Source organism: Hakea prostrata, chromosome 4 (assembly GCF_041222555.1).
Source record: "Hakea prostrata isolate BN-2017 chromosome 4, UWA_Hpros_2, whole genome shotgun sequence".
Taxonomy (NCBI): Eukaryota; Viridiplantae; Streptophyta; class Magnoliopsida; order Proteales; family Proteaceae; genus Hakea; species Hakea prostrata.
The window spans coordinates 51,665,685-51,679,074 of record NC_142603.1 but is presented as its reverse complement, the minus strand read 5'-3'; the positions used below and the strand labels follow the sequence as shown (position 1 = coordinate 51,679,074).

General features: G+C 38.3%; 1 protein-coding gene across 1 annotated transcript; it reads left to right on the top strand.

Annotated features, from left to right (window-relative positions):
* The first annotated feature begins 1,406 nt into the window (after positions 1–1,406).
* LOC149019483 (ATP-citrate synthase beta chain protein 2-like) lies at positions 1,407–10,861 on the top strand. The gene is made up of 17 exons (XM_089153482.1): positions 1,407–1,649; positions 2,928–3,052; positions 3,163–3,265; positions 5,294–5,359; positions 5,451–5,574; positions 5,944–6,078; positions 7,517–7,577; positions 7,704–7,780; positions 8,358–8,513; positions 8,590–8,718; positions 8,800–8,932; positions 9,025–9,152; positions 9,325–9,430; positions 9,578–9,654; positions 9,768–9,838; positions 10,022–10,306; positions 10,452–10,861. The coding sequence occupies exons 2-17, from the start codon at positions 2,953–2,955 to the stop codon at positions 10,525–10,527; spliced, it is 1,827 nt and encodes a 608-aa protein (XP_089009608.1). The 5' UTR covers positions 1,407–1,649; positions 2,928–2,952; the 3' UTR covers positions 10,528–10,861.
* Positions 10,862–13,390: the final 2,529 nt, after the last annotated feature.

The following is a 13,390-nucleotide window of genomic DNA, read 5'->3' as shown; positions in this document are numbered from 1 at the left end:
TTGAGACCGAACCTAAACCTGTGCTCAAGAGTCAAGAGATAGGCGTCCATACACTGATAAGGGATGTATGAATTCTCGAGAAGAGAGGAGCCATGGTGGTCCCCTCCGAACCACCTGGATTCCATGAGTGAATAGAAAATTTGATCTACGTTGGATCTCACTTGATCGCCGCATCTATCCTCCAGAGGATAAGTTTGGTTTCAAACTCTAGTTCGAACAGGAGGAGTACAACATGCTAATGTGCCTTGGATGATCCACATATCCAAGTCAGGAGTTAATGAGTACATTGAACTATTTATGTGGTTGAGAGCCCTCATAGTCCAGGCACAACGACACAATTATCAAGTCACACTCTACCACTAAGCTAATAGTCCGTTGTGCGGGTCTTCCACTGGGGGCCCACTATGCCAAAAGCGAGAGAAACCCTTTCCCTCTCTTTCATCATTGTTGAAAATATCAAAACTCATAAATAAAAGAAAGATAACTTATCCATCAAATAGTAGTATAGAGATAGTATGTACATCCTCTGCATCTGGGTAAGGAGTGCGTTCGACCGTTGGATGCCTTGCCCATAATACTTAGATTAGCTGCTTAATACCACAAGAGGACATCTAGTGACTAAATGCACAAATACACGTTCTGCCTAGATGCAGATGAACTAGATTAATAGAGAGAGCACTCTAATGTATATTTCTTTTCTAATAAGAGGTTGAGAAGAATGTTTTTATTACTTTTGCCTCTTACCATGATTATATGAGACTTAAAGCACTTGCAATACGCCAAGCCTTGAAGGATGTTATTGATTGAGGTTATTGTCATCTTTGTTACTCTACGATAATCAATCTATGGATTCTTTTCTGGTTACTCAAAGTGGAAAAATTTCTGTCGAAGTTGAGGGTATTTTGGAGGATTGATTACTTCTATCCTCCACTTATGTTTCTTGTAATTTTTTCCATGTTTGTCGGGATGTCAATAATTTGGCAGATTCCCCAGCTAGGAAGGCTATGAATATTCCGAGTGAGATAGTTTGGCCGATCTTTGGTTGTATAGTGTTTTGCCAACTGGGTAGTTTTTCTATTTTTTAATGAAATATCTATATACAAAAAAGGAAAATTATTCAAATGATTGATACCATTGTGCAAGCTACCATTGGTGCATTTGTGTGGCTTGACATCCCTCCACGTGGCATCACGGTGGTTCCCACCCAGTTGGAATAGCTAGATGTCTTTACCCAATAAAAGAAGAAAGAGCTACCTTTGGATGTACCTAACCATGCAAAGCATAAGCATAACCACCACCATTCACCAACGCTCTCTCTCTCTCTCTCTCAATCTCATCGGAGTAAAAATCAAAGAATCGTGAGCTAACTACCATGCGCCACGTGACCAGTCAACCTCTCTCTCTCTCTCTCTCTCTTCGTTGTTCCTGCCATCCTCACTCCAGAGAGGTAGCTGAGCACTTTGTAATTGTAAATTCCACATTTTTCACAATTTCGTTTTCCGTCTTCGTTGTCTGTCTATATAAAGTCTTCTTCCCTTCTCGCTCTCCTCCGAAATCTCTGCATTTCTCTTACTATTTTTGTCTTCCTCCAACCCCCACAGTTTTTTTAGTTCGTCGGAGTACACGAGGCGTCAATCTTCGATTTTTAGGTAGATTTCCAGTTCTCTAATGACTTCTCTTTGACGTACTTGCTAATTTGAGTTAAATCTTAAGAATTTGGGTCCAAGATCTGGTCATTGTTCATTTATTGATCTGAATATAGCTTATCACTCGGAGTTTATACGTGTTCTTGTTAAAATCGGTTGATTCAGTTTCTCCCATTGATATATTCCCTCTCATTTACTTCAAGATTTGCCGCGGGATCTGGTTTTTTGTTTGACGTGGAGTTTCCAAGTATCAAAGTTTGTTCCTTTGTCGCAACATTCTTTGTACATTGTGTGTAGAATTGTGTATTTGATTTGATCTGTTAATGCTGTGTGGTTTGCATTGTGTTCGAGACCAATATATCTTAACTGAAGCAAGGAGCGCAGTTTTGTAGCCTTCTTGATTTTTCTCTGCTCTGCAAAATTCTTTCATTTCATGGGGTGTACCTTTTCTTTTCGCTGAGGCTTGTAGTTGAGGGATCCTATATTTCTCTTGTTCGATGAATAGTTCTTCCTAAAACGCCTTTACTTGATAAATATTGACCTGGTTTTATTGAAACTTGCCCCTTGGAATGCCGGTTATCTTATTTTCTCATTTTCATTTCTGCTGTAATCAACGGCCCTAAATTGGGAACTCAGATTTTAGTTATAAAGGGAGCATTCCTGATTTTTCTTTGGAGTTATCTGCTGGTAATTTACTATCATTTTCCTCTTGTAATTTACCTACCCACTCTGCTTCTGAATGATCTCCAAATTTATGCTGTTTGTGAATACCAGATGGCCTATCTCGTTTTAAGTTTAACTAATGGTTATGAAGTGTTGTGGTTGACTTTGCATTTTCATTATTTTATGGTTTTCTTGGCTAATTGAATGATGAACTTGTTTATTGCCTTAAGGTACAGAAAATAAGTCTTTAATACGTTTTTGTTTGCTTTACACTCAACTAATTTCCACTGGAAAGGAATGATGTTGGTCAGCTCTGAACATTGAGAGCGAGTGTGTCACCCAGAAAGAAGCCCCTCCTCTGTGAACACCAAGTGAAACGTTTTATCTATCATTACTTTTTAAATTACCTGATAGAAGCCTCCCCTCATCTGTAGCCACCTGGTAAACATTCTATGAAGACTCCTCATGCTAATTCCCATTTTGTGAAAGATAACATCCTTTTTTTTTTCTTCCACTTAAACCTTATTTGTTATTTATTTTTTTTGTCTCATGGATGCTATTGTATGACTTCCACTTCTGTTTTTAAGCAATGAAAACTAATATCTTATTTATCTACAGATCCCCTTAAGTGCCGTTGCACCTCATGGCTACGGGACAACTATTCTCTCGTACTACTCAAGCATTGTTCTACAACTACAAGCAACTTCCTATCCAACGGATGCTTGATTTTGACTTCCTTTGTGGTGTGTCTTACTTCTCTTGTCCTTGGTCAGGGAGTCACCCGTGACAAATGATTACCATGTTTACTGGATTGTATTTTGTGCTTATTGATGCTTTTTGTTTCATAATCCAGGACGCGAAACACCTTCTGTTGCTGGGATTATCAACCCTGGTTCTGAGGGATTCCAGAAACTGTTTTTTGGTCAAGAGGAAATTGCCATACCCGTACATTCGACGTGTGTAGTCTCTCTTGATTTAATTGTTTTGTTTCATATTTAAAACCATGAAAATCTTGGAAAGGTAGTGATTCTACTTGCATAAATGACATATTTTGATTCTGGATGATCTGCTGCTATTAACTGGCAATATGTTGCTTTTTAAACAATATTGCTTTTTGAAACAATAATGAGAGGTGGTGCCCAATTTTGTGTTTTTCCATGTTTCTTTTCCTTCTCCACATGCCAAGCTTTAACTCAAGACCTAAAATATGACCAAAGAAAAGGCATCTTCTAAAGCGTTATCTTTCTATGGAAGACCAAGAAATATTTAAGACAGCCAAAAATTTCTGGGCTAAGGCTGTGTAGGAAAATCCCCCCCCCCCCCGGTGGACTCTGCTTGTGCGGAAGCCTTCTTCAGCACTGAATTTTCCGTTTTATTCTGTATGCCCAAAATGCAACACAAAATGGGGGCATGTAGCTGTGTTGCCCAGTATATACATATATATCTGTAGGATCCCTCATTGTTCCAATATCTGGATTTTCTGTCTAGCCTCTCTTCAGGCTTAAAGCCCTTGGCATCAGGACAGAAAAACACTGCCCATTTACATTTGGTTTGGTGAATTTGGGTAAATAATTTATGATCAACATTTTGTTTTCAAATGCTACTACCATGTGCACCAATTTTATGTGCTTTGTAAAATTCCCACAGAAAAAATTTTAACCATAATTTAAAATAATCTTACTGTTTATTCATTTGTTGAAAAATATCTCTTATCATTCTGTACCCTTTTGAAAAATGTTCTTCTATAAGCTCAATCACTTTGGGGAATAAGAGATAGGGGAGGTGGAAGATGGAACTGAATTGCAAGACCTGTTGTCTATACCCATTTAAAATATTCTGCTATAATTACAATCACTTGGGGGATATAAGAGAGAGGATAGGGTGAAGATGGCACTGAATTGCAAAATCTGATGATCAGCGAGCAATGGTCCTTACAAGTATGAATTACCAGTCTCCAAATTGAGGACTTGTTTAGTTTGGTCATATCCATAAGCATTAGGAGTCTTGGTTTGATCAAGTTGTCTTGGAGTCTACCATAAGAACTGCATGAACCACCATTTAAGTTTCATCACATTTGCTATAAAATTCATTCTTGTAGCTGAAGCCTATCAATCCAATAGATGAGAATTGGACTATTTGTTCCAAGTAGCGGGGATGGTTTCCAAATTTTCCTCTAGGTTACAAAATGGGCGCTCATAGAAAGTATTATTTGATTGTGATTTTTGCTGGCACAAATTTAGAAAGGATATTCTATCCTAATTCAATGGCACACTCTGGCAAAGTCCGATGAATACACATATTGTGTATCACTAATTCTTCTTAAACAAGGAAGTAAGACTTCCAATATTTAAATGAAGGAAGAAAGTTTCCTTTTTGGGTATGTGGTTCCTATGCCTTCATCGTTGTGTAACTTGTGTCTATCTCTCTCCTGCTCCTTGTAAAAATGACCTCATTCATCCTCATAGATTGAAACATAAGGAGAGCACCGATTGGGTGTCACCCAGGCATAGGAGCCATGATCACAGACAAAGGATGCCTCCCCTAATTTGTATTGGAAGTACTAATTGTGAGTCACTAGGTTTTTGTTCCTTTCTATATTACGTTGGGAGAATTTTTCTTTCATGTGCAACCAAGCAGCCTTGTGGACAATGTATCCACCAAATATGGAGCACAATCAAACTGCATGTGGTGGTAATTATAAGCTTGATGGATGAAGACCTAAAATACATTATGCTGGAACTTTGTACCCCTAGGATTGTATCAACCATTTTGCTACAATTTGTATCAACTTAGTCTTCGTATACTATATTTTTTGTTACCACATGAATAACAGCTAATCAATATGTTCCTCTTTGTATGATCATGATGAATGCCATAATTAGATGTTCAGCTGCTAACTTTCATGAAGAGACTCGCTTTATTAAATGTGACTTATTTTCTTGTACATTTCCTGAATGTTTAACACTTCTCTATACCTTTTGCAGCATTGAAGCTGCTTCTGCTGCACATCCAACTGCTGATGTATTTATTAACTTCGCATCTTTCAGAAGGTCAGTGCTTATGTTATGTTACTTCGCTGAAGTTGAAAAGTTCACCATGGATGCATTAGTCATATTTCATTTTACTGTGTAATGTATGCAGTGCTGCTGCTTCCTCAATGAGTGCTTTGAAGCAGCCAACCATTAGAGTTGTTGCTATAATAGCTGAAGGAGTTCCAGAAGCAGATACAAAGCAATTAATTGCCTATGCAAGGGCAAATAATAAGGTTTGTTTGGTTATTTTGTGGGTCAGTTTGGGGTTCCTCGATCTCTGTATTACTCAGATGTTACATTTTCCAGACGTTAGGTAACTTTAAACTAGTTTCCTTTGAAGTGAATACCCGAATGCCCATGTATGGCTCATAATAATCTTTCTTCCGGAGCATATGGTAATTCTTTCCATCTGATGTGTTAATTTACTGTTTCACCACCTAATAAAAGTTTGAGAAGGAAAGGGTGGAGGCAGTAAGGTCACAGGAAGTGATAACAGAAGCATTGGGATCCATATGGCGGAGCTTTTATGTCTGATTACAAATGTAGCTAAATTATATTATCCGAGTCACAATAGTTCAATCACTGGGATCATAAATGTGCAGGTGGTCATTGGTCCAGCAACGGTAGGAGGTATTCAAGCTGGGGCATTCAAGATTGGAGATACTGCTGGAACTATAGACAATATAATTCAATGCAAGCTTTACCGCCCTGGATCTGTTGGATTTGTGTCAAAGTCGGTAAGTACTTCTTCTGGGATTTTGCTGCCTCCTATTATCTGGCACTTACTATGTCAACTCTAAACCAATAATTATCTTAGCATGTCTTGGGGGAAGCACTGACATACAAGTGTAAGTCTCGAATAATTCTGGCATTTAGCTTCTTTGAGCATTATAAGTGAGAATGGTCTTCTCTATATTTCTGGATAAATCATAATGAACAAACAGGGGGGGAATAAGTGGTAGTATCTCTGAGAAACTATTCAGCCTTTGTTACTTTGTTCTAGTCTTCAAAGACGTGATTTATTGTGTATTCTTTGATTTCCATAATACCAGCTGTCTTCTTAGCTTTCACTGGATCCACACTAACATTATGTTTTTTGAAAACTTCTTTGGGTTGTATTTCATATGGAGATGGTAAATTTCTGACATGTCTTCCTAAAGCATAGTTGGTTATTGCCATGGTCAGAAGCCTTTTCCCTAACTTCTGTACATGAATATAATCAGTCTATTTGATATGATACAGAACAGGAACATTGACAAATAAAATATAAATACACATTGTAGACTTAGAAGGTGATGACAAGGGTTACATCAAAGTTCAGAAATGGAGGCCTTTCGAGATTTTTGTAACAAAAGAAAAATGACCTATCCATCCTATCTACTGTAAAATTAAATCTTATATGTTTTCCTAGATACTGTTGCATTAATATTTCATGGATGGGGGACCTCCCTTGCTATTTTTATTGGGTGTCGACGAATTAATTTTTATTATAGAGCTGTCTGTCTGTGCAAAAGCCTTGACTTCCAAGCTATCTGTTACAGCTATCAACTTGGTCATTAGCTGTCCATTGGTGAGTGGTAGGTTGGTTGGGTTTGGCCTAATTCAACCTCATAAGGAGACTTAATTTTTTATCCATAATTTGCCTGCTTTGAGTTCCATTCTTAAGCCTGACATCAGTTCCAATCATAAGCCCCTAGTATATGTAATATGCTGGGTGTTTACTCTTGTGGTGTTGCCTCTGCTTTACCTTATTTTTGCAGAGATTCATTTGAAAAAACAAGAATATTGGCTTCTTTTTTTTTTTTTTTTTTTTTTTTTTTGGGGGGGGGGGGGGGGGGTTGTGGGGGACCAAAAGCATAAATACTAAATGAGGCTCGATGCCACATTGTATTATGCAGTAATTCTTAGTATTAAGGTTATAAAGGGATAACAATTTTCTTTTGCGGTTTTATTAGTGCCAATTTGTGTATACTTGACAATGTATAGAATGTAGACATGAAGCATGATTCAGTGATTAGCCTATAGTAAGATGTGCCGTACCTGTATCATAGTTGATCATTTATTATCTTCAATTGTTAGGGTTAGTTTTGCATGTCTCGTCACAGAGTATCTTCAATTACTGGTTTTTTGCAGTTCTAGAAACTCCAGTCCTAAATTTTACTTTTGCAATTTCAGGGTGGAATGTCAAATGAAATGTACAACACGATAGCACGTGTGACAGATGGAATATACGAAGGTGCATTCATTATACTCTTGTATCTTTCGCATTGGTGGAATCCATATTGTACACTGATGTAGTATTTTGCATATATCTTATGAACTGAGTTGTTTAAGTTATCTTCTGAACTTGAAACTTCTGCAGGTATCGCGATTGGAGGAGATGTGTTCCCAGGGTCAACCCTCTCTGATCATGTCATACGGTTTAACAGCATCCCACAGGTAGTCATTGTTTGCTACATTACTCCCTCATAGGAGTTTGGTTTGAGAGAGTCATCTGCCGTCAATGATCTTTCTAGTTTTTCCTGCTGGCAAGAATGATATAAACAAAGATATCTAAATTTTCTTGGTGAACTTGGTTAAATCTAATGCCTGTCTCAACTTATTTATACCTCAATGAGTAGGTTATGAAGTAAAATTTTCAGTCTTGATTAGACAGGGGTTCTTTCTAAAGTTTGATACCCTTTATCCTGATGAGATGAAGATGGATTAAGCTGTTTAACCTTGATGAGCTAACCATAGGTATCAGTTTTAATATGTAGATAGTGTTACTATTTAACAATATAGATTCTGGACTGGAATCAGGTGTTGGACTCAACATACACATCGTAAATTCAATATCTATCCAACAATAGCAGCATAAGAGGACTGACAAGCCATAAGATTTTACTGCAGAACTCCTGCTCTATATTCTATTAGATTTGCTTGTAGATGAAAGCCTGTGATATTCTACCTAGTTTCTACATGTATAGCTTTTATTTCTCCATCATCTCTGACCTGATTCTCTGTGCTTGTTCAGATCAAAATGATTGTTGTTCTCGGAGAACTTGGTGGGCGAGATGAGTACTCCCTGATTGAAGCCCTGAAACAAGGAAAGGTCAACAAACCAGTGGTTGCCTGGGTTAGCGGAACCTGTGCACGGCTTTTCAAATCTGAAGTGCAATTTGGCCACGCTGTGAGTTATTTTCCGTGTCTTGTGCAATGCTTTTCTGTGTAATTGTATTGTAATGGGTTCACATTCTCTGACTCAGGGTGCCAAAAGTGGAGGGGAGATGGAATCTGCACAGGCAAAAAATCAAGCATTGAGCGAAGCAGGAGCTGTTGTCCCTACTTCATATGAGGCATTGGAGGCTGCAGTTAAAGAAACATTTGAGAAAATTGTAAGTTTTCACCTCCTTTGTCTCTTTACCCACTGTTAAGCATATTTGTTTGATTAATTCATCCTCCATTATTTGGCTTAGGTTGAACTGGGGAACATTACACCAGTGAAAGAGTTTAAACCACCTCAGATTCCTGAAGATCTCAGCACAGCAATTAAAAGTGGGAAAGTTCGTGCTCCCACACATATTATTTCTACCATCTCTGATGATAGAGGTTTGATTGGTCCCCCCTATGTTGCTGGAGCATTTAATGGTATAAACAGGATACATTGATCACACTAAAATTTTCTTTTGTTGAGCTTGTAGGTGAAGAGCCATGCTATGGTGGTGTGCCAATGTCCTCCATTGTTGAACAGGGTTATGGTGTTGGTGATGTCATATCTCTTTTGTGGTTCAAACGCAGTCTTCCCCGTTATTGCACTCAGTTTATTGAGGTAGGCTTTTTCATTAAGCTGAAGTTTTGTTTGGAACTTGATCTCCATCTCCAATTTGTCTGCATGTTAGCAATTCTCATTTTATTTAGTGTGGTTCTTCCTTCTATTTCCTTACTCCTAGGATTGAGGACTTTGTGAAACTAATTTTCACTTTAATGTATGCATTATGTAGATATGTATCATGCTGTGTGCTGATCACGGTCCTTGTGTGTCTGGTGCTCATAACACAATAGTTACAGCTAGGGCTGGAAAGGATCTAGTCTCCAGTCTAGTCTCAGGTAAATTTACCAGTTCATTGCATTCTTGAACAGTTCTATAATTCCCACTCTTGCTGTGGTGCCTCTCTGTGTTGCGCGACTCTTGGTTTAGATATTTGTCACTGTAGATCTTGTATTATAGTTTTGAAGTAAATGTCTCTGAAACAGGGTTGCTTACCATTGGTCCCCGATTCGGTGGTGCCATTGATGATGCTGCTCGATACTTCAAGGATGCTTATGACAAGGTGGGTTTGACATGGTGGTAACGTTGGTGGTTGTGTTCATAATGGATTCTAGTTTTATGCGATTGTAAATGCTTATGGACTTACCTCTAGGTCACTGCCTTGTTTCTTCTCAGGGTCTTTCACCCTATGAGTTTGTGGAAAGCATGAAAAAGAAGGGCATTCGCGTACCAGGAATTGGACACAGGTACAGTCTTAATCAAGTTGAATTTGTCAGGTTTTTTGATAGTTAAGTTAAAGGTACTTTTATGTTGTCATCAAACTATAAGTGAAATGCTTTTTAGTATACATATTTTCAATTATTATTTTACTCCGATGATTTTCTTTTCTTCACTTTGATCTCAATTTTTGCCATTTGCTTGTGGAAAAGGATAAAGAGGGGAGACAACAGAGATAAAAGAGTAGAGCTACTGCAAAAGTTTGCACGTACACATTTTCCTAGTGTCAAGTACATGGAATATGCTGTTCAAGTAGAAACCTACACCCTATCAAAGGCAAATAACCTTGTCCTTAATGTCGATGGTGCAATTGGGTCTCTTTTCTTGGATCTTCTTGCTGGCAGCGGAATGTTCACCAAGCCAGAGATCGACGAAATTATTGAAATTGGATATCTGAATGGGCTTTTTGTATTGGCTCGATCTATTGGTCTAATTGGGTGAGTTAAGAACTGATATGTTAATCCACTTCCTGATTCTGTTGCTTTACAAGGCAGCCTCCAGGGTTTTAGTGATTGGGCTGCCAAGAAACTGCCCTAACCAACATAGTGATTTTCTATTTACTCAATTTCATGGTAATTGCAGGCATACCTTCGACCAGAAGAGATTGAAGCAGCCTCTCTACCGTCACCCATGGGAGGATGTTCTCTACACCAAGTGATCGGTTTTCAGATGGCATCTTCTAGAGAACAGGCTTTATACAAGTTTTCATGAAGTTTTTTCTTTTTTCTTTTTCCTGCCCTATTTCTTTCGTAAAGCTGGAGGCATCAGACTGGTGTGCATTCTGTCAATTAGTTGCTGCACACCTATCATATACTAGGTCTATCCATTCTGGAATTTTATTTGTGTTTAGGTTCTTCAAAAGATGGCTTCTAGCGTTGTAGAGTTGTTTACTAATACTTTACTAGATAGTACATGGAGGACAAACGAATAGAATGTTCACAAACTTGTAAGCTGGCTTGTAATGTATTAAATTTATCCCTTTTTGTCGCAAACTGGGTGAGCTGTTTGATTATCATTTCGGCAACATTGAGCAGGTTTAGAGTCGCTGCATTTACAAACCTGTGCAACAAAAAAACGATGTTCATCCAAATTGATCTTCAAGTTCTTGGGCACCCAAAAGGTTAGTCGACTTCATAAGTGTTGGAATATGCTCTTTGAGCATGTGTGAATGTGAATGAAAACCATCTATGGAGAGTTTGTGGAAAACAGCATTTGTGGAAATAAATGTATGGATAAATATGGACTTTTGGGGATTCACCCCAAGGTGAGTTCACTGAATGGAGGTTATGGGCCTTCTACCCCCAAACTTCGCTTTCCCTAGATAATTATGGAGGGTGGGGGCCCGGTTTCCAAGGGACTCCATTTTTTGCTTGATGGATTAATAAGCTTTCAGCTCCATAACAACAAAAGGGGGGAAAAAACCATGGCTTTTCATCTTTTGAGTCTTCTTGTCCTGCGGGGGGGGGGGTGTCATGTGAGAGTTTCTTAACGTTTGTGGTTTTGTTTTGAGTTTGGTTTCGAGTTTGGTTTCTGTTTCTGGTGACAGAATGAATGAGTTTCTCCATCCTCATAAAAGAAAAATTCTCCAGAGAGCATCAGGTTGAGTTCTTGTCCTTGTCATGTGAGGCAATTTCTCCCTCGACAAATGAATGAGTTTCTTCATTCTTCTTCATTCATGGGGTTTAATGCTTGGATTGGCTTGTGAATAATGAAAATTGTCTTTCGGATGAACTTGTTGCTCAATTGGCAATGATCAACACCCATTAGTGTAGATGTCATAGGTTTGATTTTTTGTGTGATCGTATGTGTAGTTCCCTATTCTTTATATAAAGCTACCCATTAGAAAACATGATGTTTTGGATTAGAATCGGAATTAAGATTGGCCATTTTCTCAATCCAATATGGTTTCCTAAAACCCTAGAAAGTCAAAAGGCATTGAAATCTTGGAAAATGATAAACCGAAAGATGTAAGAAATCGAACCAACTTCTGTGATATTAATTTGCAACAACCCTGCTGCCTGCAGCTAACGATGGTGATCATGCCACATGGACAAAAGAGAATCCAATGGTTGAAAGAAAAAAAAGCGAAGAGTTAAGTATAATATTATTTTTTATATTTTACTAGTCCACACTGAATCTTTTGAAATTTACAAAAAAGCTCCCTGATTTCACTCAATTCAGTTGAACTAAATTTTAGGTTTTTGCTAGGCGATTCTCACCTTTCTTCATCCTCTTTTCCTTTACCTTCTAACACTCATCCCTTCATCTCTCTGAAATTCCATGTCGTTTGCAAAGGTTTCAAATTCTAAAGTGCAACAAACCGAAAGGTTGCTTTTTGTTAATTAATAAAAGTGGAAACAGACGGAACATCCGTTTCTTGGCATGGAATCCCATTTGATCTCAAGATTAATTCGTTGTTCTTAATGATCTGGATAGTGAAGAGGTTAGGCAAATTCAGAACAATCGGTGAAAAAGATGTTCTGGGTAGGGTTGCTATGCCGAGAATGTTGATTTCATCAATCAGAGTGACACCAACCAGGGCAGGAAAATAGATAAAGAGAGAGCACATTTTGGCAGAGGAAGTGAAGAGGATGTAATTAGGGATGTGAAGATCGAGGGTTACAAGGATTATAGCGGAGGTTAAGGTGACATCGATGGTGAGAGCAGAATGAGAAGATAAATTGAGAGGATGAGAGAGGCGGTGGGCAGAGCGGCGAATAGCTTCGAATTGAAGAAAGAAAGGGTCTTCAGATTTGGTAGTAGATGGATCAAATGGAAGGAGATGAAGAAATGAAGAAATGCCCATGTTGGCACTCGCTAACAGAGCTATCTGAGGATGGGGTTTGAATGTTACCATGAATTTGCGTTATATCTAGCAAAGCTAATCTCGAACAGAGGACAATAAATTTTGTATTGGGTAGTTTAGGAGCTTTAAAACTAAAGCATTAAATCTCATTCGAGTTGCTCTCCCCAGCTCAAATAAAGGTAGTTCAATTCCATCCACCCTCCGCCCTTCAATTTGGGGACTAGCTTCCCAGTAATATCTCTCACAATCTCTCAAATTTCAATCAAGTTTTCCTTTTCACGATGAACCAATCTCAATCAAGTTAAAGTCCACCTCAGAGGTGGATATAAGCATAAATGTGAACAAGGAATGGTTGCTAAACAAGTCCACCTCTTAGGTGGAAATCTCATCTTTATTTGTTTAACCTTCTTCCCCTAGTTCTTCATTCAGCTTTTCAATTTTCTCAACAAACTGAATTTGATACTTGTTGCTTTAACCATCCACATTAAATTTGAGAGAGACAGAGAGATATGAAGGGATGAGTATAGAATTAGAAGGGAAAGAAGAAGGACCAATATCAGTTGACTGTGATCGGACCTGTAAATGGATTTCCACTGTTTGATGTAATGTTGGGACACTTTGTTACGCATCTGCAAGGAAATAGACCTGATAAATTTCCAAGAAGGAGAGGACAAAGAAAGGGGAGAAATCGCCGAAGAAAAACTTAAATTGAGTT